At 57.1% G+C, this 21,105-nt stretch overlaps 1 protein-coding gene across 1 annotated transcript in view; it reads right to left on the bottom strand.

Moving 5' to 3' along the window:
• Positions 1–21,105, bottom strand: part of LOC139257028 (pleckstrin homology domain-containing family G member 5-like) — a gene marked incomplete at its 5' end in the record, with an annotated part of 35,274 nt that overhangs the window by 1,494 nt on the left and 12,675 nt on the right. The window contains 3 exons of the mRNA XM_070874370.1: positions 662–1,297; positions 7,734–7,879; positions 11,083–11,198. Of these exons, the coding sequence (XP_070730471.1) occupies positions 662–1,297; positions 7,734–7,879; positions 11,083–11,198 (898 nt within the window). The remainder of the gene's footprint in view (positions 1–661; positions 1,298–7,733; positions 7,880–11,082; positions 11,199–21,105) is intronic.

Raw genomic sequence — 21,105 nt, 5'->3', positions numbered from 1 at the left:
AACCCCGTGCTGTACCTGCCCTGGGAGTATTTGATGGGACAGTGTAGAGGGAGCTTTACTCTGTATCTAACCCCCTGTACCTGCCCTGGGAGTGTTTGATGGGACAGTGCAGAGGGAGCTTTACTCTGTATCTAACCCCCTGTACCTGCCCTGGGAGTGTTTGTTGGGACAGTGTAGAGGGAGCTTTACTCTGTATCTAACCCCCTGTACCTGCCCTGGGAGTGTTTGATGGGACAGTGTAGAGGGAGCTTTACTCTGTATCTAACCCCGTGCTGTACCTGCCCTGGGAGTATTTGATGGGACAGTGTAGAGGAAGCTTTACTCTGTATCTAACCCCCTGTACCTGCCCTGGGAGTGTTTGATGGGACAGTGTAGAGGGAGCTTTACTCTGTATCTAACCCCGTGCTGTACCTGCCCTGGAAGTGTTTGATGGGACAGTGTAGAGGGAGCTTTACTCTGTATCTAACCCCGTGCTGTACCTGCCCTGGGAGTGTTTGATGGGACAGTGTAGAGGGAGCTTTACTCTGTATCTATCCCCCTGTACCTGCCCTGGGAGTGTTTGATGGGACAGTGTAGAGGGAGCTTTACTCTGTATCTAACCCCCTGTACCTGCCCTGGGAGTGTTTGATGGGACAGCTTTAACCTATGTAGAATTGCTTACGATGTGGTTAAGGTGGAATTCATGTACAGCGGTGATCGGATCCGCTGGAGTTCGGCGAGGGTGAGCGTCCGTTGCCGTGACGACGTGGCTGCTGCGTCCAATACCTCCGACTCGTCCACGACCTCCGACCCTTGGCTTACCGGCCTGCCCTGCATGGCCTTGGCCCTCTGCAAGGTTTCCAGCACCGAGCCGAGGCCTGGGAACTTTGGGCTCTCTTCCACCTCCTCCTGCTGCTGGGCCCAGTCCGGGGACTGAGGCCGGGAGTCGAGGCCTAGCTCAGGCTCGCCCTGGACCAGAGCCTGGTCCTGGATTTTGACGGCCTGCTCCGGAGCCTGGATTTCCTGCTCCTCCTCGGGCAGCTCTTCCCAGGCCCCCTCGAGAGCCTGGGCCCAGATTGCGGGGCCCTCCGCGGGGGGTGACCGCCCAGGCCCATCCTCCTTCCTTAGGCGTCGCTCGATGAACCGCTGGGCCCCGAACCTGGCCGGCGATCGGGGCCTGCGGGTGAGGCCTGGGCTGGCCGGGGGTCCCAGGCCTGTCTCGCCCTCCTGGGCCTCGAGCTCAGGCTCCGACCCCACCTCCAGGTCCTCAGGGCGTGTCAGCAGCAGCTGCGGGAGGTGAGCGACCATCTCCGATGGGCTGCAGAGAGACAGAGCAAGAGAGAAAGACAAGAGGAGAAGGTTCAGTCAGCGGGAACGGAGCATTTTCTGTAGCAGTAACAGGATATTCAACCATGAGAGTCTCCTCATCCACGCTGATCCCCCTCCCTTTTAATATCCCCAGCCTAATCCCCCTCCCCTTTAATATCCCCCAATCTAATCCCCCTCTCCTTTAATACCCTCAATCTAATCCCCCTCCCCTTTAATATCCCCATTCTAATCCCCCTCCCATTTAATATCCCCCAATCTAATCCCCCTCTCCTTTAATACCCTCAATCTAATCCCCCTCTCCTTTAATACCCTCAATCTAATCCCCCTCTCCTTTAATACCCTCAATCTAATCCCCCTCTCCTTTAATACACTCAATCTAATCCCCCTCTCCTTTAATACCCTCAATCTAATCCCCCTCTCCTTTAATACCCTCAATCTAATCCCCCTCTCCTTTAATATCCCCAGTCTAATCCCCCTCCCATTTAATATCCCCAGCCTGATCCCCCTCCCCTTTAATATCCCCATTCTAATCCCCCTCCCATTTAATATCCCTCAATCTAATCTCCCTCCCCTTTAATACCCTCAATCTAATCCCCCTCCCCTTTAATATCCCCAATCTAATCCCCCTCCCCTTTAATACCCTCAATCTAATCTCCCTCCCCTTTAATATCCCCAATCTAATCCCCCTCCCCTTTAATATCCCCATTCTAATCCCCCTCCCCTTTAATACCCTCAATCTAATCCCCCTCCCCTTTAATACCCTCAATCAAATCTCCCTCCCCTTTAATATCCCCAATCTAATCCCGCTCCCATTTAATATCCCCCAATCTAATCCCCCTCTCCTTTAATACCCTCAATCTAATCTCCCTCCCCTTTAATATCCCTCAGTCTAATCCCGCTCCCATTTAATATCCCCCAATCTAATCCCACTCCCCTTTAATAACCCCAATCTAATCCCCCTCCCCTTTAATATCCCCCAGTCTAATCCTCTTCCCCTTTAATACCCTCAATCTAATCCCCCTCCCCTTTAATACCCTCAATCCAATCCCACTCCCCTTTAATAACCTCATCTAATCCCCTTCCCCTTTAATACCCTCAATCTAATCCCCCTCCCCTTTAATAACCCCAATCTAATCCCCCTCCCCTTTAATAACCCCAATCTAATCCCCCTCCCCTTTAATATCCCCCAGTCTAATCCCCCTCCCCTTTAATATCCCCCAGTCTAATCCCCCTCCCCTTTAATATCCCCCAGTCTAATCCTCCTCCCCTTTAATATCCCCCAGTCTAATCCCCCTCTCCTGCATTAAGACCCCCCCCACCCCCAGTCTGTAATGTCTGAACCCGTGAGCAGGATCACACGTTTAGAGAGCTGCTTGTGGAGGCTGTTGCATGGGGGCAGTCCTGTGCGATCGGTTCGTACGTCGGTTCACGGGCAGGTCGGAAGGCCTCCTCGTGGGGCCTGCACCTGGGCCTGGCCAAGGGGGCCATCAGCCGGTCCAGGCAGCGGGCGGTCGAGGGGGTCGTTCAGCCCGACTGCCTGCCTCTCTTCCGCGGCTACATCCGAGCCGGGGTGTCCCTGGAGATGGAGCACACGGTGTCCACCGGTACGCTCGCGGCCTTCCGCGAGAGGTGGGCGCCGGAGGGACTGGTGGGCATCATCACCCCCGGCAACCAAATTTTAATTTGACCGTTTAAAGTTTAATTGGTTGCTTTTAGTTCCCCTTTAATAAGGAGGCACTTGATTTAAACGTTCAACGAAAACAGTTGTAGAGCTGTTGAGTTGGGAGTGGCTGAGCCAGTCAGGTGACCTTCACAAGACTCAATAAAACCCCGACCAGTCGGGTTCGGGGTACCCACGATGAGGTATGCAGTTGTGAGCCTGGTGGATGAACTGGTAATGTGCCATGCAATTGTTAACATAGAAACATAGAAAATAGGTGCAGGAGTAGGCCATTCGGCCCTTCGAGCCTGCACCACCATTCAATAAGATCATGACTGATCATTCCCTCAGTACCCCTTTCCTGCTTTTCTCCATACCCCTTGATCCCTTTAGCCGTAAGGACCATATCTAACTCCCTCTTGAATATATCCAATGAACTGACCCCAACAACTCTCTGCGGCCGGGAATTCCACAGGTTCACAACTCTCTGAGTGAAGAAGTTTCTCCTCAACTCGGTACTAAATGGCCTACCCCTTATCCTTAGACTGTGTCCCCTGGTTCTGGACTTCCCCAACAGCAGGAACATTCTTCCTGCATCTAACCTGTCCAATCCCGTCAGAATTTTATATGTTTCTATGAGATCCCCTCTCATTCTTCTAAACTCCAGTGAATATAAGCCTAGTCGATCCAATCTTTATTCATATATCAGTCCTGCCATCCCGGGAATCAGTCTGGTGAACCTTCGCTGCACTCCCTCAATAGCAAGAATGTCCTTCCTCAGATTAGGAGACCAACACTGAACACACTATTCCAGGTGAGGCCTCACTAAGGCCCTGTACAACTGCAGTAAGACCTCCCTGCTCCTATACTCAAATCCTCTCGCTATGAAGGCCAACATGCCATTTGCCTTCTTCACCGCCTGCTGTACCTGCATGCCAACTTTCAATGACTGATGTACCATGACACCCAGGTCTCGTTGCACCTCCCCTTTTCCTCATCTGTCACCATTCAGATAATATTCTGCCTTCGTGTTTTTGCCCCCAAAGTGGATAACCTCACATTTATCCACATTATACTGCATCTGCCATGCATTTGCCCACTCACCTAACCTGTCCAAGTCACCCTGCAGCCTCTTAGCATCCCCCTCACAGCTCACACCGCCACCCAGCTTAGTGTCATCTGCAAACTTGGAGATATTACACTCAATTCCTTCATCTAAATCGCTAATGTATATTGTAAAGAGCTGGGGTCAATAAGCCAGCTAGTTTTTAACAGCAATGTGTTGCTACGAATTCTTAAGCAAAGACCCCACGAATCAAATACGTCACACAGTCTAAACCCCCGACCCTTTAATATCCCATCCAGTTCAATCCCCCCCCTTTAATATCTTACCTCGTCTAATTCCCCTTCCCTTCAATGCCACGCGGGAAATGGTGAGAGGGGCTGAGAGAGGGGCGATTGGGGGGAGTGGGGACGGGGGACTGAGTGGAGAGCTCGTTCAGAGCGAGGACGCAATGAAACGTTGCATTTCTACCGCGTCGTGAAACGTCCCACGGAGCTTTGCAGGAGTGTTACGAGACAAACGTTTTGACACCGAACCACATAAGGGCAAATTGAAAGGTTTCTGCTGAGTGGATACAGAGAGAATGTTTTCACATGACACCATCGATATAAGATCGTCACCGAGAAACCCAATGGGGGTAATTCAGGAGCACCATCTTCACCCAGAGAGCGGTGAGAATGTGGGACTCGCTGCCACAGGGAGCGGTTCAGGTGAATATTATCGATACATTTAAGGGGAGGCTGGACAAGCGTATGGGGGAGAAGGGAACAGAGGGTTATGCCGATAGAGTTAGACGAGGAAAGACCGGGAGGAGCCTCGAGTGGAACATAAACACCGGCACGGACCGGTTGGGCCACAAGGCCTGTTTCTGTGCCGCATATCCCGTGTAAATCAGCGCAGGTGACCCAAAGCTGGGTCAAAGAGGTCGGTTTTAAGGAGCGTCTCGAAGGAGGAGAGAGAGGTCGAGAGGCGGAGAGGTTCAGGGAGGGAGTTCCAGAGCTTGGGGCCCAGGCAACAGAAGGCACGGCCACCGATGGTGGAGCGATTATAATCAGGGATGGTCAGGAGGGCAGAGTTAGAGGAGTGCAGACATCTCGGGGGGGTTGTGGGGCTGTAGGTTACAGAGATAGGGAGGGGTGTAGGGGCTGGAGGAGGTTACAGAGATAGGGAGGGGTTGTAGGGGCTGGAGGATTTACAGAGATGGGGAGGGGTGTAGGGGCTGGAGGAGGTTACAGAGATAGGGAGGGGTTGTAGGGGCTGGAGGATTTACAGAGATGGGGAGGATGTCGGGGCTGGAGGAGGTTACAGAGATAGGGAGGGGTGTAAGGGCTGGAGGGGGTTACAGAGATAGGGAGGGGTGTAGGGGCTGGAGGTTACAGAGATAGGGAGGGGTGTAGGGGCTGGAGGAGGTTACAGAGATAGGGAGGGGTGTAGGGGCTGGAGGTTACAGAGATAGGGAGGGGTGTAGGGACTGGAGGTTACAGAGATAGGCAGGGGTGCAGGGGCTGGAGGTTACAGAGATAGGGAGGGGTGTCGGGTCTGGAGGTTACAGAGATAGGGAGGGGTGTAGGGACTGGAGGAGGTTACAGATATAGGGAGGGCTGTAGGGGCCGGAGGAGGTTACAGAGATAGGGAGGGGTGTAGGGGCTGGAGGTTACAAAGATAGGGAGAGGTGTAGGGGCTGGAGGTTAGAGATGGGGAGGGGTGTAGGGGCTGGAGGAGGTTACAGAGATAGGGAGGGGTGTAGGGGCTGGAGGTTACAAAGATAGGGAGAGGTGTAGGGGCTGGAGGTTAGAGATAGGGAGGGGTGTCGGGGCTGGAGGGGGTTACAGAGATAGGGAGGGGTGTTGGGCTGGAGGAGGTTACAGAGATAGGGAGGGTTGTAGGGGCTGGAGGAGGTTACAGAGATAGGGAGGGGTGTAGGGGCTGGAGGAGGTTACATAGATAGGGAGGGGTGTAGGGGCTGGAGGAGGTTACAGAGATAGGGAGGGGTGTAGGGGCTGGAGGTGGTTACAGAGCTAGGGAGGGTTGTAGAGGCTGGAGGAGGTTACAGAGATAGGGAGGGTGTAGGGGTTGGAGGAGGTTACAGAGATAGGGAGGGGTGTAGGGGCTGGAGGAGGTTGCAGAGATAGGGAGGGGTGTAGGGGCTGGAGGAGGTTACAGAGATAGGGAGGGGTGTAGGGGCTGGAGGAGGTTACAGAGATAGGGAGGGTGCGAGGGGCTGGAGGAGGTTACAGAGATAGAGAGGGGTGTAGGGGCTGGAGGAGGTTACAGAGATAGGGAGGGGTGTAAGGGCTGGAGGAGGTTACAGAGATAGGGAGGGGTGTAGGGGCTGGAGGAGGTTAAAGAGATAGGGAGGTGTGTAGGGGCTGGAGGAGGTTACAGAGATAGGGAGGGGTGTAGGGGCTGGAGGAGGGTACAGAGATAGGGAGGTATGTAGGGGCTGGAGGAGGTTACAGAGATAGGGAGGGGTGTAGGGGCTGGAGGAGGTTACAGAGATAGGGAGGGGTGTAGGGGCTGGAGGAGGTTACAGAGATAGGGAGGGGTGTAGGGGCTGGAGGAGGTTACAGAGATAGGGAGGGGTGTAGGGGCTGGAGGAGGTTACAGAGATAGGGAGGGGTGTAGGGGCTGGAGGAGGTTACAGAGATAGGGAGGGGTGTAGGGGCTGGAGGGGGTTACAGAGATAGGGAGGGGTGTAGGGGCTGGAGGAGGTTACAGAGATAGGGAGGGGTGTAGGACTGGAGGGGGTTACAGAGATAGGGAGGGGTGTAGGGCTGGAGGGGGTTACAGAGATAGGGAGGGTTGTAGGGGCTGCAGGGGGTTACAGAGATAGGGAGTGGGCGAGGGGCTATGGAGGGATTTGTAAACACGGATGAGAATTTTGAAATCGAGGCGTTGCTTAAACAGGAGCCAATGTAGGTCAGTGAGCACAGTGGGTGATGGGTGAGTGGGACTGGGTGTGAGTTAGGACACGGGGGCAGTGAGCACAGGGGGTGATGGGTGAGTGGGACTGGGTGCGAGTTAGGACACGGGGCAGTGAGCACAGGGGGTGATGGGTGAGTGGGACTCGGTGTGAGTTAGGACACGGGGGCAGTGAGCACAGGGGGTGATGGGTGAGTGGGACTGGGTGTGAGTTAGGACATGGGGGCAGCGAGCACAGGGGGTGATGGGTGAGCGGGACTCGGTGCGAGTTAGGACACGGGGGCAGCGAGCACATGGGGTGATGGGTGAGCGGGAGGGACTCGGTGCGAGTTAGGACACGGGGGCAGCGAGCACAGGGGGTGATGGGTGAGCGGGAGGGACTCGGTGCGAGTTAGGACACGGGGGCAGCGAGCACAGGGGGTGATGGGTGAGCGGGAGGGACTCGGTGCGAGTTCGGACACGGGGGCGGCCGAGTTTTGGATCACCTCTGGTTGACGTCGGGTAGAACGTGGGAGGCCGGCCAGGAGCGCAGCGCGTTGGAATAGTCAAGTCTGGAGGGTAACGGAGGTAGGGATGAGGGCTTCAGCAGCGGATGAGCTGAGGCGGTGGTGGGGCGGAGACGGGCAATGTTACGGGAGGCGGAGACGGGCACGGGGAGGGGCTGGGGTTGGTGACTGGGGAAGGGATAGAGAGAGAGAGAGAGGGCACATGGGTCAGGGGAGCAAGGCGACAGGATGAGAATTTCGATGATCTATTTGAGCGGACACTGCAGAGTCTCACCTCGTCTCTCCCGCGATGGAATCACGTCGGGCCGGAGTGGGGGAGCTGGGAGCAGAGTTCCTGCTGCCCTGGCCCTCGTCCTGAAGTTGTTTAAAGTGCTGATGGCTGATCCAAGCCTCTCGGGACCGAAGCAGCTCTAACTGTTTCTGTGTGAAGAAAAGGTACCATGGAATCAGAGAGATTTACAGCACGGCAGGAGGCCATTCGGCCCATCGTGTCCGCCTCGCGCCGGCCGACCAAGAGCCCCCCCCCCCGGCCTAATCCCACTTTCCCGCTCTGGGTCCGTAGCCCTGCAGCTTACGGCACTTCAAGGTGCACTGCCAAATGTGGGGAGGGTTTCTGCCTCTACCACCCCTTCAGGCCGTGAGTTCCACCCCAGACCCCCACCACCCTCTCCCCTCAAATCCCCTCTAAACCTCCCCCCAGTTACTTTCAATCCCTGCCCCCTGGTTGTTGACCCCTCTGCCCAGGGAAACAGGTCCGTCCTATCCACTCTATCCAGGCCCCTCATCATTTTACACACCTCAATCAGGTCTCCCCTCAGCCTCCTCTGTTCCAGAGAGAACCACCCCAGTCTATCCAATCTTTCCTCATCGCTAAAATTCTCCAGTCCAGGCAACATCCTGGTAAATCTCCTCTGTATCCTCTCCAGTGCAACATCCTGGTAAATCTCCTCTGTACCCTCTCCAGTGCAACATCCTGGTAAATCTCCTCTGTACCCTCTCCAGTGCAACATCCTGGTAAATCTCCTCTGTACCCTCTCCAGTGCAACATCCTGGTAAATCTCCTCTGTACCCTCTCCAGTGCAACATCCTGATAAATCTCCTCTGTACCCTCTCCAGTGCAACATCCTGGTAAATCTCCTCTGTACCCTCTCTAGTGCAACATCCTGGTAAATCTCCTCTGTACCCTCTCTAGTGCAACATCCTGGTAAATCTCCTCTGTACCCTCTCCAGTGCAACATCCTGGTAAATCTCCTCTGTACCCTCTCTAGTGCAACATCCTGGTAAATCTCCTCTGTACCCTCTCTAGTGCAACATCCTGATAAATCTCCTCTGTACCCTCTCTAGTGCAACATCCTGGTAAATCTCCTCTGTACCCTCTCCAGTGCAACATCCTGGTAAATCTCCTCTGTACCCTCTCTTGTGCAACATCCTGGTAAATCTCCTCTGTACCCTCTCTAGTGCAACATCCTGGTAAATCTCCTCTGTACCCTCTCTAGTGCAACATCCTGGTAAATCTCCTCTGTACCCTCTCTAGTGCAACATCCTGGTAAATCTTCTCTGTACCCTCTCTAGTGCAACATCCTGGTAAATCTCCTCTGTACCCTCTCTAGTGCAACATCCTGGTAAATCTCCTCTGTACCCTCTCTCGTGCAACATCCTGGTAAATCTCCTCTGTACCCTCTCTAGTGCAACATCCTGGTAAATCTCCTCTGTACCCTCTCTAGTGCAACATCCTGGTAAATCTCCTCTGTTACCTCTCTAGTGTAACATCCTGATAAATCTCCTCTGTACCCTCTCTAGTGCAACATCCTGGTAAATCTCCTCTGTACACTCTCTGGTGCAACATCCTGGTAAATCTCCTCTGTACCCTCTCTAGTGCAACATCCTGGTAAATCTCCTCTGTACCCTCTCTCGTGCAACATCCTGGTAAATCTCCTCTGTACCCTCTCTAGTGCAACATCCTGGTAAATCTCCTCTGTACCCTCTCTAGTGCAACATCCTGGTAAATCTCCTCTGCACCCTCTCTCGTGCAACATCCTGGTAAATCTCCTCTGTACCCTCTCTAGTGCAACATCCTGGTAAATCTCCTCTGTACCCTCTCTAGTGCAACATCCTGGTAAATCTCCTCTGTACCCTCTCTAGTGCAACATCCTGGTAAATCTCCTCTGTACCCTCTCTAGTGCAACATCCTGGTAAATCTCCTCTGCACCCTCTCTCGTGCAACATCCTGGTAAATCTCCTCTGTACCCTCTCTAGTGCAACATCCTGGTAAATCTCCTCTGTACCCTCTCTAGTGCAACATCCTGGTAAATCTCCTCTGTACCCTCTCTAGTGTAACATCCTGGTAAATCTCCTCTGTTACCTCTCTAGTGCAACATCCTGGTAAATCTCCTCTGTACCCTCTCCACATCTTTCCTGTAATGCGGTGACCAGACCTGCACGCAGTACTCCAGCTGTGGCCTAACCAGTGTTTTATACTGTTCAAGCATAACCTCCCTGCTCTTGTATTCCATGCCTCGGCTAATAAGGGTAAGTATTCCGTATGCCTTCTTTAACCACCTTATCTCCCTGGCCTGCTACCTTCAGGGATCTGTGGACCTGCACTCCAAGGTCCCTTTGTTCATGTACGCTTCAACCATTTAATGTGTTCAGGGATCAGGAGCAGGAACCCAGGCTGATTCACCCCCCTCCCTAACCCAGGGGTCACTGGACAGGGATCAGGAGCAGGAACCCGGGCTGATTCACCCCCTCCCTAACCCAGGGGTTACCGGACAGGGATCAGGAGCAGGAACCCGTGCTGATTCACCCCCTCCCTAACCCAGGGGTTACTGGACAGGGATCAGGAGCAGGAACCCGGGCTGATTCACCCCCCCTCCCTAACCCAGGGGTCACTGGACAGGGATCAGGAGCAGGAACCCGGACTGTTTCACCCCCCTCCCTAACCCAGGGGTCACTGGACCGGGATCAGGAGCAGGAACCCGGGCTGATTTACCCCCCTCCCTAACCCAGGGGTCACTGGACAGGGATCAGGAGCAGGAACCCGGGCTGATTCACCCTCCCTAACCCAGGGGTCACTGGACAGGGATCAGGAGCAGGAACCCGGGCTGATTCACCCCTCCCTAACCCAGGGGTCACTGGACAGGGATCAGGAGCAGGAACCCGGGCTGATTAACCCCCCTCCCTAACCCAGGGGTCACTGGACAGGGATCAGGAGCAGGAACCCGGGCTGATTCACCCCCCTCCCTAACCCAGGGGTCACTGGACAGGGGTCAGGAGCAGGAACCCGGGCTGATTCACTCCCCTCCCTAACCCAGGGGTCACTGGACAGGGATCAGGAGCAGGAACCCGGGCTGATTCAACCCCCCTCCCTAACCCAGGGGTCACTGGACAGGGATCAGGAGCAGGAACCCGGGCTGATTCACCCCTCCCTAACCCAGGGGTCACTGGACAGGGATCAGGAGCAGGAACCTGGGCTGATTCACCCCCCTCCCTAACCCAGGGGTCACTGGACAGGGATCAGGAGCAGGAACCCGGGCTGATTCACCACAGGCTGGGGCTGGAGGCTGATCAGGATCCCGAGTTAACCCACAGACTCTTCATCGAATGTTAAAATCTCAACTCACCTGGGCGGTAGAGAGGTTCTCTGTCCAATCCTTGCACACTGCACTACTCGGAGCCTGAAACGTGTAGGCCGCAACCACACAGTGCATCTCATTCACATACATCAGCAGGAATGTACCTGCATAGAAAGATTCCACAGGCATCAGAGTCAACACCTGCCCTGGGAGTGTTTGATGGGACAGTGTAGAGGGAGCTTTACTCTGTATCTAACCCCGTGCTGTACCTGCCCTGGGAGTGTTTGATGGGACAGTGTAGAGGGAGCTTTACTCTGTATCTAACCACCTGTACCTGCCCTGGGAGTGTTTGATGGGACAGTGCAGAGGGAGCTTTACTCTGTATCTAACCCCCTGTACCTGCCCTGGGAGTGTTTGATGGGACAGTGTAGAGGGAGCTTTACTCTGTATCTAACCCCGTGCTGTACCTGCCCTGGGAGTGTTTGATGGGACAGTGTAGAGGGAGCTTTACTCTGTATCTAACCCCCTGTACCTGCCCTGGGAGTGTTTGATGGGACAGTGTAGAGGGAGCTTTACTCTGTATCTAACCCCCTGTACCTGCCCTGGGAGTGTTTGATGGGACAGTGTAGAGGGAGCATTACTCTGTATCTAACCCCCTGTACCTGCCCTGGGAGTGTTTGATGGGACAGTGTAGAGGGAGCTTTACTCTGTATCTAACCCCCTGTACCTGCCCTGGGAGTGTTTGATGGGACAGTCCTGTACCTGTTGAGTGTTGGGGGGTTCGGGGTGTTGTGGTTTGGGTTGTTGGAGGGTTTGGGGTGTTGGGGGGTGTTGGGGGGGTTTGGGGTGTTGGAGGGTTTGGGGTGTTGTGGTGTTGGGGGGTTTGGGGTGTTGGGGGGGTTGGGGTGTTTGGTGTGTTTGGGGGTTTGGGGTGTTGGGAGGTTTGGGGTGTTGGGAGGTTTGGGGTGTTGGGGGGCTTGGGGTGTTTGGGGTGTTGGGGGGATGGGTGTTGGGGGGTTTGGGGTGTTTGGGGTGTTGTGGGGTTTGGGTGTTGGGGTGTTTTGGGGTGTTGGGGTGTTTGGGGTGTTGGGGGTTGGGGGTTTACGGTGTGGTGGGGTTTCGGATGTTGGGGTTTTGGGGGGTTGGGTGTTTGGGGTGTTGGGGGGTTTTGGGTGTTGGGGCATTTGGGGTGTTAGGGTGTTGTGGGGTTTGGAGTGTTGGGGGTTTGGGGTGTTGGGTGGTTTGGGGGTTTGGGGTGTTGGGGGGTTGGGGGGTTGGGGTATTGGGGTGTTTGGTGTGTTCGGGGTTTGGGGGTGTTGGGGTGTTGGGGTGTTTGGGATGTTGGGGGGTTTAGGGGTGTTGGGGGGTTTGGGATGTTGGGAAGTTTGGGGGGTTGGGTTGCTGGGGGTTTTGGGTGTTTTTGGGTGTTGGAGGTTTGGGCTGTTGGAGGGTTTGGGGTGTTGGGGGGTGTTGGGGGGCTTGGGGTGTTGGGGGGTTTGGGGTATTGGGGGGTTTGGAGTGTTGGAGGTTTGGGCTGTTGGGGGGTTTGGGGTATTGGGGTGTTGGGGGGTTTGGGGGGTTTGGGGTGTTGTAGGTTTGGGCTGTTGGAGGGTTTGGGGTGTTGGGGGTGTTGCGGTGTTGGGAGGTTTGGGGTGTTTGAGGTGTTGGGGGTGTTGGGGGGTTTAGGGTGTTGGGGGATTTGGGGTATTGGGGTGTTGGGGGGTTCGGGGTGTTGGGGGGTTTGGGGAGTTGGGGGGGTTGGGGTGTTGAGGGGGTTTGGGTGTTGGGGGGTTTGGGGGTTGGGGTGTTGGAGGGTTTGGGGTGTTGGGGGGGTTGGGGTTTTGGGCGGGTTTGGGGTGTTGGGGTGTTGGTGTGTTTGGGGGGTTTGGGTGTTGGGGGGGTTTGGGGTGTTGGTGTGTTGGGGGGGTTTGGGGTGTTGGGGTGTTGGTGTGTTGGGGGGTTTTGGGTGTTGGGGTGTTGGGATGTTGGGGGTTTGGGGGTGTTGGGTTGTTGGGGGTCTTGGGTGGTTTGGGGTGTTGGGGGTTTGGGGTGTTGGGCCGATGGGGGGTGTTGCGGTGTTGGGAGGCTTGGGGTGTTGGGGGTGTTGGGGTATTGTGGGGGTTTGGGGTGTTGGGGGTTTGGGGTATTGGGGTGTTGGGGTGTTGGGCTGTTGGGGGGTTTGGGGTGTTGGGGTGTTTGGGGTGTTGGGGTGTTTGGGGTGTTGGGGGGGGTTGAGTTGTTGGGGTGTTGGGTTGTTGGGGGTGTTGGGGGGTTTGGGGTGTTGGGCTGTTGGGGTGTTGGGGAGCTTGAGTTGTTGGGGGGTTTGAGGTGTTGGGGGTGTTGTGGGGGTTTGGGGTGTTGGGGTGTTGGGGGGTTTGGGTTGTGTGGTTTGGGGTGTTGGGGGGTTTGGGTTGTTGGGGGGTTTGGGGTGTTGGGTTGTTTGGGGGTGTTGGGGGGGTTGGAGTATTGGGGGGTTTGGACTGTTGGGATGTTGGGGGGTGTGAGGTGTTGGGGGGGTTTGGGGGTGTTGGGGATTTGGGGGTCTGAGGTGTTGTGTGGTTTGGGGTGTTGGGGCGTTTGGGGTGTTGGGAGGTTTGGGGGGTGTGAGGTGTTGGGGGGTTTGGGGGGGTGTGGGTTTGTGGGATTTGGGGTGTTGAGGGCTTTGGGGGGTTTTGGGTGTTGGGGATGTTGGGGGGTTTGGGATGTTGGGGGGTTTGGGGTGTTGTGACGTTTGGGGTGTTTGGGGGTGTTGGGGTGTTGGGGAGTTTGGGGTGTTGGGGGGTTTGGGGTGTTGGGGTGTTGCGGGGTTTGGGATGTTGGGGGTGTTGGGTTTTGGGGGGTTTGGGGTGTTGGGGGGTTTGGGGTGTTGGGGGATTTGGGGTGTTGGAGGGTTTGGGGTGTTGGGGATTTGGGGTGTTGGAGGGTTTGGGGTGTTGGGGATTTGGGGTGAGGCGGGGTTTGGGGTGTTGGGGGTTTAGGGTGTTGGGATGTTCGGGGGTTTGGGGTATTGGGTGGTTTGGGGTGTTGGGGGGTTTGGTGTGAGGCAGGGTTTGGGGGGTTTGGGGTGTTGGGCTGTTGGGGGTTTTGGGGTGTTGGGGGGTTTGGGGTGTTGGGGGATTTGGGGTGTTGGGGTGTTGCGGGGTTTGGGGTTTTGGGGGGTTTGGGGTGTTGGGATGTTAGGGGGTTTGGGGTGTTGGGTGGTTTGGGCTGTTGGGTGGTTTGGGGTGTTGGGTGGTTTGGGGTGTTGGGTGGTTTGGGATGATGCGTGGTTTGGGGTGTTGGGTGGTTTGGGATGATGCGTGGTTTGGGGTGTTGTGGGGTTTGGGGTTTTGGGGGGTTTGGGGTGTTGGGATGTTAGGGGGTTTGGGGTGTTGGGTGGTTTGGGCTGTTGGGTGGTTTGGGGTGTTGGGTGGTTTGGGATGATGCGTGGTTTGGGGTGTTGGGTGGTTTGGGATGATGCGTGGTTTGGGGTGTTGTGGGGTTTGGGGTGTTGGGGGGTTTGGGGTGATGCGGGGTTTGGGGTGTTGGGTGGTTTGGGGTGTTGGGGGGTTTGGGGTGTTGGGGGGTTTGGGGTGTTGGGGGGTTTGGGGTGTTGGGGTGTTGGGGGGTTTGGGGTGTTGGAGTGTTAGGGGGTTTGGGGAGTTGGGGGGTTTGGGGTATTGGGCTGTTGGGGGGTTTGGGGATTTGGGGGCTTTGGGGTGTGGGGTGTTGGGATGTTGGGGGGTTTGGGGTGTTGGGTGATTTGGGGTGTTGGGGAGTTTGGAGTGTTGCGGGGTTTGGGGTGTTGGGGGGTTTGGGGTGTTGGGGGGTTTGGGGTGTTGCGGGGTTTGGGGTGTTGGGATGTTGGGGGGTTTGGGGTGTTGGGTGATTTGGGGTGTTGGGATGTTGGGGGGTTTGGGGTGTTGGGGGGTTTGGAGTGTTGCGGGGTTTGGGGTGTTGGGATGTTGGGGGGTTTGGGGTGTTGGGATGTTGGGGGGTTTGGGGTGTTGCGGGGTTTGGGGTGTTGGGGGGTTTGGAGTGTTGCGGGGTTTGGGATGTTGGGATGTTGGGGGGTTTGGGGTGTTGGGATGTTGGGGGGTTTGGGGTGTTGCGGGGTTTGGGGTGTTGGGGGGTTTGGGGTGTTGGGTGATTTGGGGTGTTGGGGGGTTTGGAGTGTTGCGGGGTTTGGGGTGTTGGGGGGTTTGGGGTGTTGCGGGGTTTGGGGTGTTGGGGGGTTTGGGGTGTTGCGGGGTTTGGGGTGTTGGGTGATTTGGGGTGTTGGGGGGTTTGGAGTGTTGCGGGGTTTGGGGTGTTGGGGGGTTTGGGGTGTTGGGATGTTGGGGGTTTTGGTGATTTGGGGTGTTGGCGGCTTTAGGGTGTTGGGTTTGGGTGTTGGATCTTTTGGGTTGTTGGCGGGTTTGGGGGGGTTTAGGCTGTTGGGATGTTGGGGGGTTTGGGGGTGTTGGGGGTTTGTTTTTTTGGGGGGGTTGGGTGTTGGGGGGTTTGGGTTGTTGGGGGGTTTGTGGGGTTCGGGCTGTTGGGATGTTGGGGGGTTTGGGATGTTGTGGGGTTTGGGGGTGTTGGGGGTTTGGGGTGTTGTGGGGTTTGGGCTGTTGGGATGTTGGGGGGTTTGGGGGTGTTGGGGGTTTGGGATGTTGGGGGGTTTGGGGTGTTGGGGGGTTTGGGATGTTGGGGGGTTTGGGGTGTTGCGGGGTTTGGGATGTTGCGGGGTTTGGGGTGTTGCGGGGTTTGGGATGTTGCGGGGTTTGGGATGTTGGGGGATTTGTGAGTTGGGGGGTTTGGGGTGTTGGGGGGTTTGGGATGTTGGGGGATTTGGGAGTTGGGGGGTTTGGGGTGTTGGGGGGTTTGGGCTGTTGGGATGTTGGGGGGTTTGGGGGTGTTGGGGGTTTGGGATGTTGGGGGGTTTGGGGTGTTGGGGGTGTTGGGGGGGTTGGGGAGTTGGGGGTTTGGGGGGTTTGGGCTGTTGGGATGTTGGGGGGTTTGGGGGTGTTGGGGGTTTGGGGTGTTGGGAGTTAGGGGGTTTGTGGAGTTGGGGGGTTTGGGGTGTTGGGGGGTTTGGGATGTTGGGGGGTTAGGGGTGTTGGGGGGGTTTGGGGTGTTGCGGGGTTTGGGGTGTTGCGGGGTTTGGGGTGTTGGGGGGGTTTGGGGTGTTGGGAGTTAGGGGGTTTGGGGAGTTGGGGGGTTTGGGGTGTTGGGGGGTTTGGGGTGTTGGGGGGTTTGGGATGTTGGGATGTTGGGGGGTTTGGGGTGTTGGGGGTGTTGGGGGGGTTGGGGAGTTGGGGGTTTGGGGGGTTTGGGCTGTTGGGATGTTGGGGGGTTTGGGGTGTTGGGGGTGTTGGGGGGGTTGGGGAGTTGGGGGTTTGGGGGGTTTGGGCTGTTGGGATGTTGGGGGGTTTGGGGGTGTTGGGGGTTTGGGATGTTGGGGGGTTTGGGGTGTTGCGGGGTTTGGGGTGTTGGGGGGTTTGGGTGTTGGAGGTTTGGGGGGTTTGGGGTTGTTGAGGGTTTGGGTTGTTGGGGGTTTTGGGTTTGGGGGGTTTTGGTTGTTGGGAAGTTGGGGGCTTGGGGTGTTGGGGGGTTCGGGGGTGTTGGGGGTTTGGGGGGTTTGGGGGGTTTGGCGTGTTGGAGGGTTTGGTGTTTTGGTGGGTTTGGAGTCTTTGGGGTGTTGTGGGGTTTGGGGTGTTGGGCTGTTGGGGGGTTTGGGGGTTGCGATGTTGGGGGGTTTGGGGGTTTGGGGTGTTGGGATGTTGGGGGGTTTGGGGTGATGTGGGATTTGGGGGGTTTGGGGTTTGGGCTGTTTGCGGGTTTGGGGTGTTGGGGTTTTTTGGGGTTTTGGGGTTTTTTGGGGTGTTGGAGGGTTTGGGGTGTTGGGGTTTTTTGGGGTTTTGGGGTTTTTTGGGGTGTTGGAGGGTTTGGGGTGTTGGGGGGTTTGGGGTGTTGGGGGGGTTGGGGTTTTGGGAGGGTTTGGGGTGTTGGGGTGTTGGTGTGTTTGGGGGGTTTGGGTGTTGGGGGGGTTTGGGGTGTTGGTGTGTTGGGGGGGTTTGGGGTGTTGGGGTGTTGGTGTGTTGTGGGGTTTTGGGTGTTGGGGTGTTGGGGTGTTGGGATGTTGGGGGTTTGGGGGTGTTGGGTTGTTGGGGGTCTTGGGTGGTTTGGGGTGTTGGGGGTTTGGGGTGTTGGGCCGATGGGGGGTGTTGCGGTGTTGGGAGGCTTGGGGTGTTGGGGGTGTTGGGGTATTGTGGGGGTTTGGGGTGTTGGGGGTTTGGGGTATTGGGGTGTTGGGGTGTTGGGCTGTTGGGGGGTTTGGGGTGTTGGGGTGTTTGGGGTGTTGGGGGGGGTTGAGTTGTTGGGGTGTTGGGTTGTTGGGGGTGTTGGGGGGTTTGGGGTGTTGGGCTGTTGGGGTGTTGGGGAGCTTGAGTTGTTGGGGGGTTTGAGGTGTTGGGGGTGTTGTGGGGGTTTGGGGTGTTGGGGTGTTGGGGGGTTTGGGTTGTGTGGTTTGGGGTGTTGGGGGGTTTGGGTTGTTGGGGGGTTTGGGGTGTTGGGTTGTTTGGGGGTGTTGGGGGGGTTGGAGTATTGGGGGGTTTGGGTTGTTGGGGGGTTTGGGCTGTTGGGATGTTGGGGGGTGTGAGGTGTTGGGGGGTTTGGGGGTGTTGGGGATTTGGGGGTCTGAGGTGTTGTGTGGTTTGGGGTGTTGGGGCGTTTGGGGTGTTGGGGAGTTTGGGGTGTTGGGGGGTTTGGGGTGTTGGGGGGTTTTGGGTGTTGGGGATGTTGGGGGGTTTGGGATGTTGGGGGGTTTGGGGTGTTGTGACGTTTGGGATGTTTGGGGGTGTTGGGGTGTTGGGGAGTTTGGGGTGTTGGGGGGTTTGGGGTGTTGGGGTGTTGCGGGGTTTGGGATGTTGGGGGTGTTGGGTTTTGGGGGGTTTGGGGTGTTGGGGGGTTTGGGGTGTTGGGGGATTTGGGGTGTTGGAGGGTTTGGGGTGTTGGGGATTTGGGGTGTTGGAGGGTTTGGGGTGTTGGGGATTTGGGGTGAGGCGGGGTTTGGGGTGTTGGGGGGTTTGGGGTGTTGGGGGTTTAGGGTGTTGGGATGTTCGGGGGTTTGGGGTATTGGGTGGTTTGGGGTGTTGGGGGGTTTGGGGTGAGGCGGGGATTGGGGGGTTTGGGGTGTTGGGCTGTTGGGGGTTTTGGGGTGTTGGGGGGTTTGGGGTGTTGGGGGATTTGGGGTGTTGGGGTGTTGTGGGGTTTGGGGTTTTGGGGGGTTTGGGGTGTTGGGATGTTAGGGGGTTTGGGGTGTTGGGTGGTTTGGGCTGTTGGGTGGTTTGGGGTGTTGGGTGGTTGGGGTGTTGGGTGGTTTGGGATGATGCGTGGTTTGGGGTGTTGGGTGGTTTGGGATGATGCGTGGTTTGGGGTGTTGTGGGGTTTGGGGTTTTGGGGGGTTTGGGGTGTTGGGATGTTAGGGGGTTTGGGGTGTTGGGTGGTTTGGGCTGTTGGGTGGTTTGGGGTGTTGGGTGGTTTGGGGTGTTGGGTGGTTTGGGATGATGCGTGATTTGGGGTGTTGGGTGGTTTGGGATGATGCGTGGTTTGGGGTGTTGTGGGGTTTGGGGTGTTGAGTGGTTTGGGATGATGCGGGGTTTGGGGTGTTGGGTGGTTTGGGATGATGCGGGGTTTGGGGTGTTGGGTGGATTGGGGTGTTGGGGGGTTTGGGGTGATGCGGGGTTTGGGGTGTTGGGTGGTTTGGGGTGTTGGGGGGTTTGGGGTGTTGGGGGGTTTGGGGTGTTGGGGGGTTTGGGGTGTTGGGGTGTTGGGGGGTTTGGGGTGTTGGAGTGTTAGGGGGTTTGGGGAGTTGGGGGGTTTGGGGTATTGGGCTGTTGGGGGGTTTGGGGATTTGGGGGCTTTGGGGTGTGGGGTGTTGGGATGTTGGGGGGTTTGGGGTGTTGGGTGATTTGGGGTGTTGGGGAGTTTGGAGTGTTGCGGGGTTTGGGGTGTTGGGGGGTTTGGGGTGTTGGGGGGTTTGGGGTGTTGCGGGGTTTGGGGTGTTGGGATGTTGGGGGGTTTGGGGTGTTGGGTGATTTGGGTTGTTGGGATGTTGGGGGGTTTGGGGTGTTGGGGGGTTTGGAGTGTTGCGGGGTTTGGGATGTTGGGATGTTGGGGGGTTTGGGGTGTTGGGATGTTGGGGGGTTTGGGGTGTTGCGGGGTTTGGGGTGTTGGGGGGTTTGGGGTGTTGGGTGATTTGGGGTGTTGGGGGGTTTGGAGTGTTGCGGGGTTTGGGGTGTTGGGGGTTTGGGGTGTTGCGGGGTTTGGGGTGTTGGGGGGTTTGGGGTGTTGCGGGGTTTGGGGTGTTGGGTGATTTGGGGTGTTGGGGGGTTTGGAGTGTTGCGGGGTTTGGGGTGTTGGGGGGTTTGGGGTGTTGGGATGTTGGGGGGTTTGGTGATTTGGGGTGTTGGCGGCTTTAGGGTGTTGGGTTTGGGTGTTGGATGGTTTGGGTTGTTGGCAGGTTTGGGGGGGTTTAGGCTGTTGGGATGTTGGGGGGTTTGGGGGTGTTGGGGGTTTGTTTTTTTTGGGGGGGTTGGGTGTTGGGGGGTTTGGGTTGTTGGGGGGTTTGTGCGGTTCGGGCTGTTGGGATGTTGGGGGGTTTGGGATGTTGTGGGGTTTGGGGGTGTTGGGGGTTTGGGGTGTTGTGGGGTTTGGGCTGTTGGGATGTTGGGGGGTTTGGGGGTGTTGGGGGTTTGGGATGTTGGGGGGTTTGGGGTGTTGGGGGGTTTGGGATGTTGGGGGGTTTGGGGTGTTGCGGGGTTTGGGATGTTGCGGGGTTTGGGATGTTGGGGGATTTGTGAGTTGGGGGATTTGGGGTGTTGGGTGATTTGGGGTGTTGGGATGTTAGGGGGTTTGGGGTGTTGGGCTGTTGGGGGGTTTGGGGTGTTGGGGGGGTTGGGGAGTTGGGGGTGTTGGGGGGTTGGGGGTGTTGGGATGTTAGGGGGTTTGGGGTGTTGGGCTGTTGGGGGGTTTGGGGTGTTGGGGGGGTTGGGGAGTTGGGGGTGTTGGGGGGTTGGGGGTGTTGGGATGTTAGGGGGTTTGGGGTGTTGGGAGGTTTGGGGGGTTTGAGGTGTTGGGGGGGTTTGGGGTGTTGGTTTTTTTGGGGGGGGGTTGGGTGTTGGGGGGTTTGGGTTGTTGGGGGGTTTGTGGGGTTTGGGATGTTGGGATGTTGGGGGGTTTGGGATGTTGTGGGGTTTGGGGGTGTTGGGGGTTTGGGGTGTTGTGGTGTTTGGGCTGTTGGGATGTTGGGGGGTTTGGGGGTGTTTGGGGTTTGGGTTGTTGGGGGTTTGGGGGGTTTGGGCTGTTGGGATGTTGGGGGGTTTGGGATGTTGGGGGGTTTGGGGTGTTGGGGGGTTTGGGATGTTGGGATGTTGGGGGGTTTGGGGTGTTGGGGGTGTTGGGGGGGTTGGGGAGTTGGGCTGTTGGGGGGTTTGGGGTGTTGGGGGTGTTGGGGGGGTTGGGGAGTTGGGGGTTTGGGGGGTTTGGGCTGTTGGGATGTTGGGGGTTTGGGGGTGTTGGGGGTTTGGGATGTTGTGGGGTTTGGGGTGTTGGGGGTGTTGGGGGGGTTGGGGAGTTGGGGGTTTGGGGGGTTTGGGCTGTTGGGATGTTGGTGGGTTTGGGGGTGTTGGGGGTTTGGGGTGTTGGGAGTTAGGGGGTTTGGGGAGTTGGGGGGTTTGGGGTGTTGGGGGGTTTGGGATGTTGGGGGGTTAGGGGTGTTGGGGGGGTTTGGGGTGTTGGGGGGTTAGGGGTGTTGGGGGGTTTGGGGTGTTGCGGGGTTTGGGGTGTTGGGGGGGTTTGGGGTGTTGGGAGTTAGGGGGTTTGGGGAGTTGGGGGGTTTGGGGTGTTGGGGGGTTTGGGGTGTTGGGGGGTTTGGGATGTTGGGATGTTGGGGGGTTTGGGGTGTTGGGGGTGTTGGGGGTGTTGGGGAGTTGGGGGTTTGGGGGGTTTGGGCTGTTGGGATGTTGGGGGGTTTGGGGTGTTGGGGGTGTTGGGGGGGTTGGGGAGTTGGGGGTTTGGGGGGTTTGGGCTGTTGGGATGTTGGGGGGT

Source organism: Pristiophorus japonicus, unplaced genomic scaffold (genome assembly GCF_044704955.1).
Source record: "Pristiophorus japonicus isolate sPriJap1 unplaced genomic scaffold, sPriJap1.hap1 HAP1_SCAFFOLD_795, whole genome shotgun sequence".
NCBI lineage: Eukaryota > Metazoa > Chordata > Chondrichthyes > Pristiophoridae > Pristiophorus > Pristiophorus japonicus.
The sequence above is the reverse complement of the archived record's forward strand: the minus strand, read 5'-3'. Positions and strand labels throughout refer to the sequence as shown.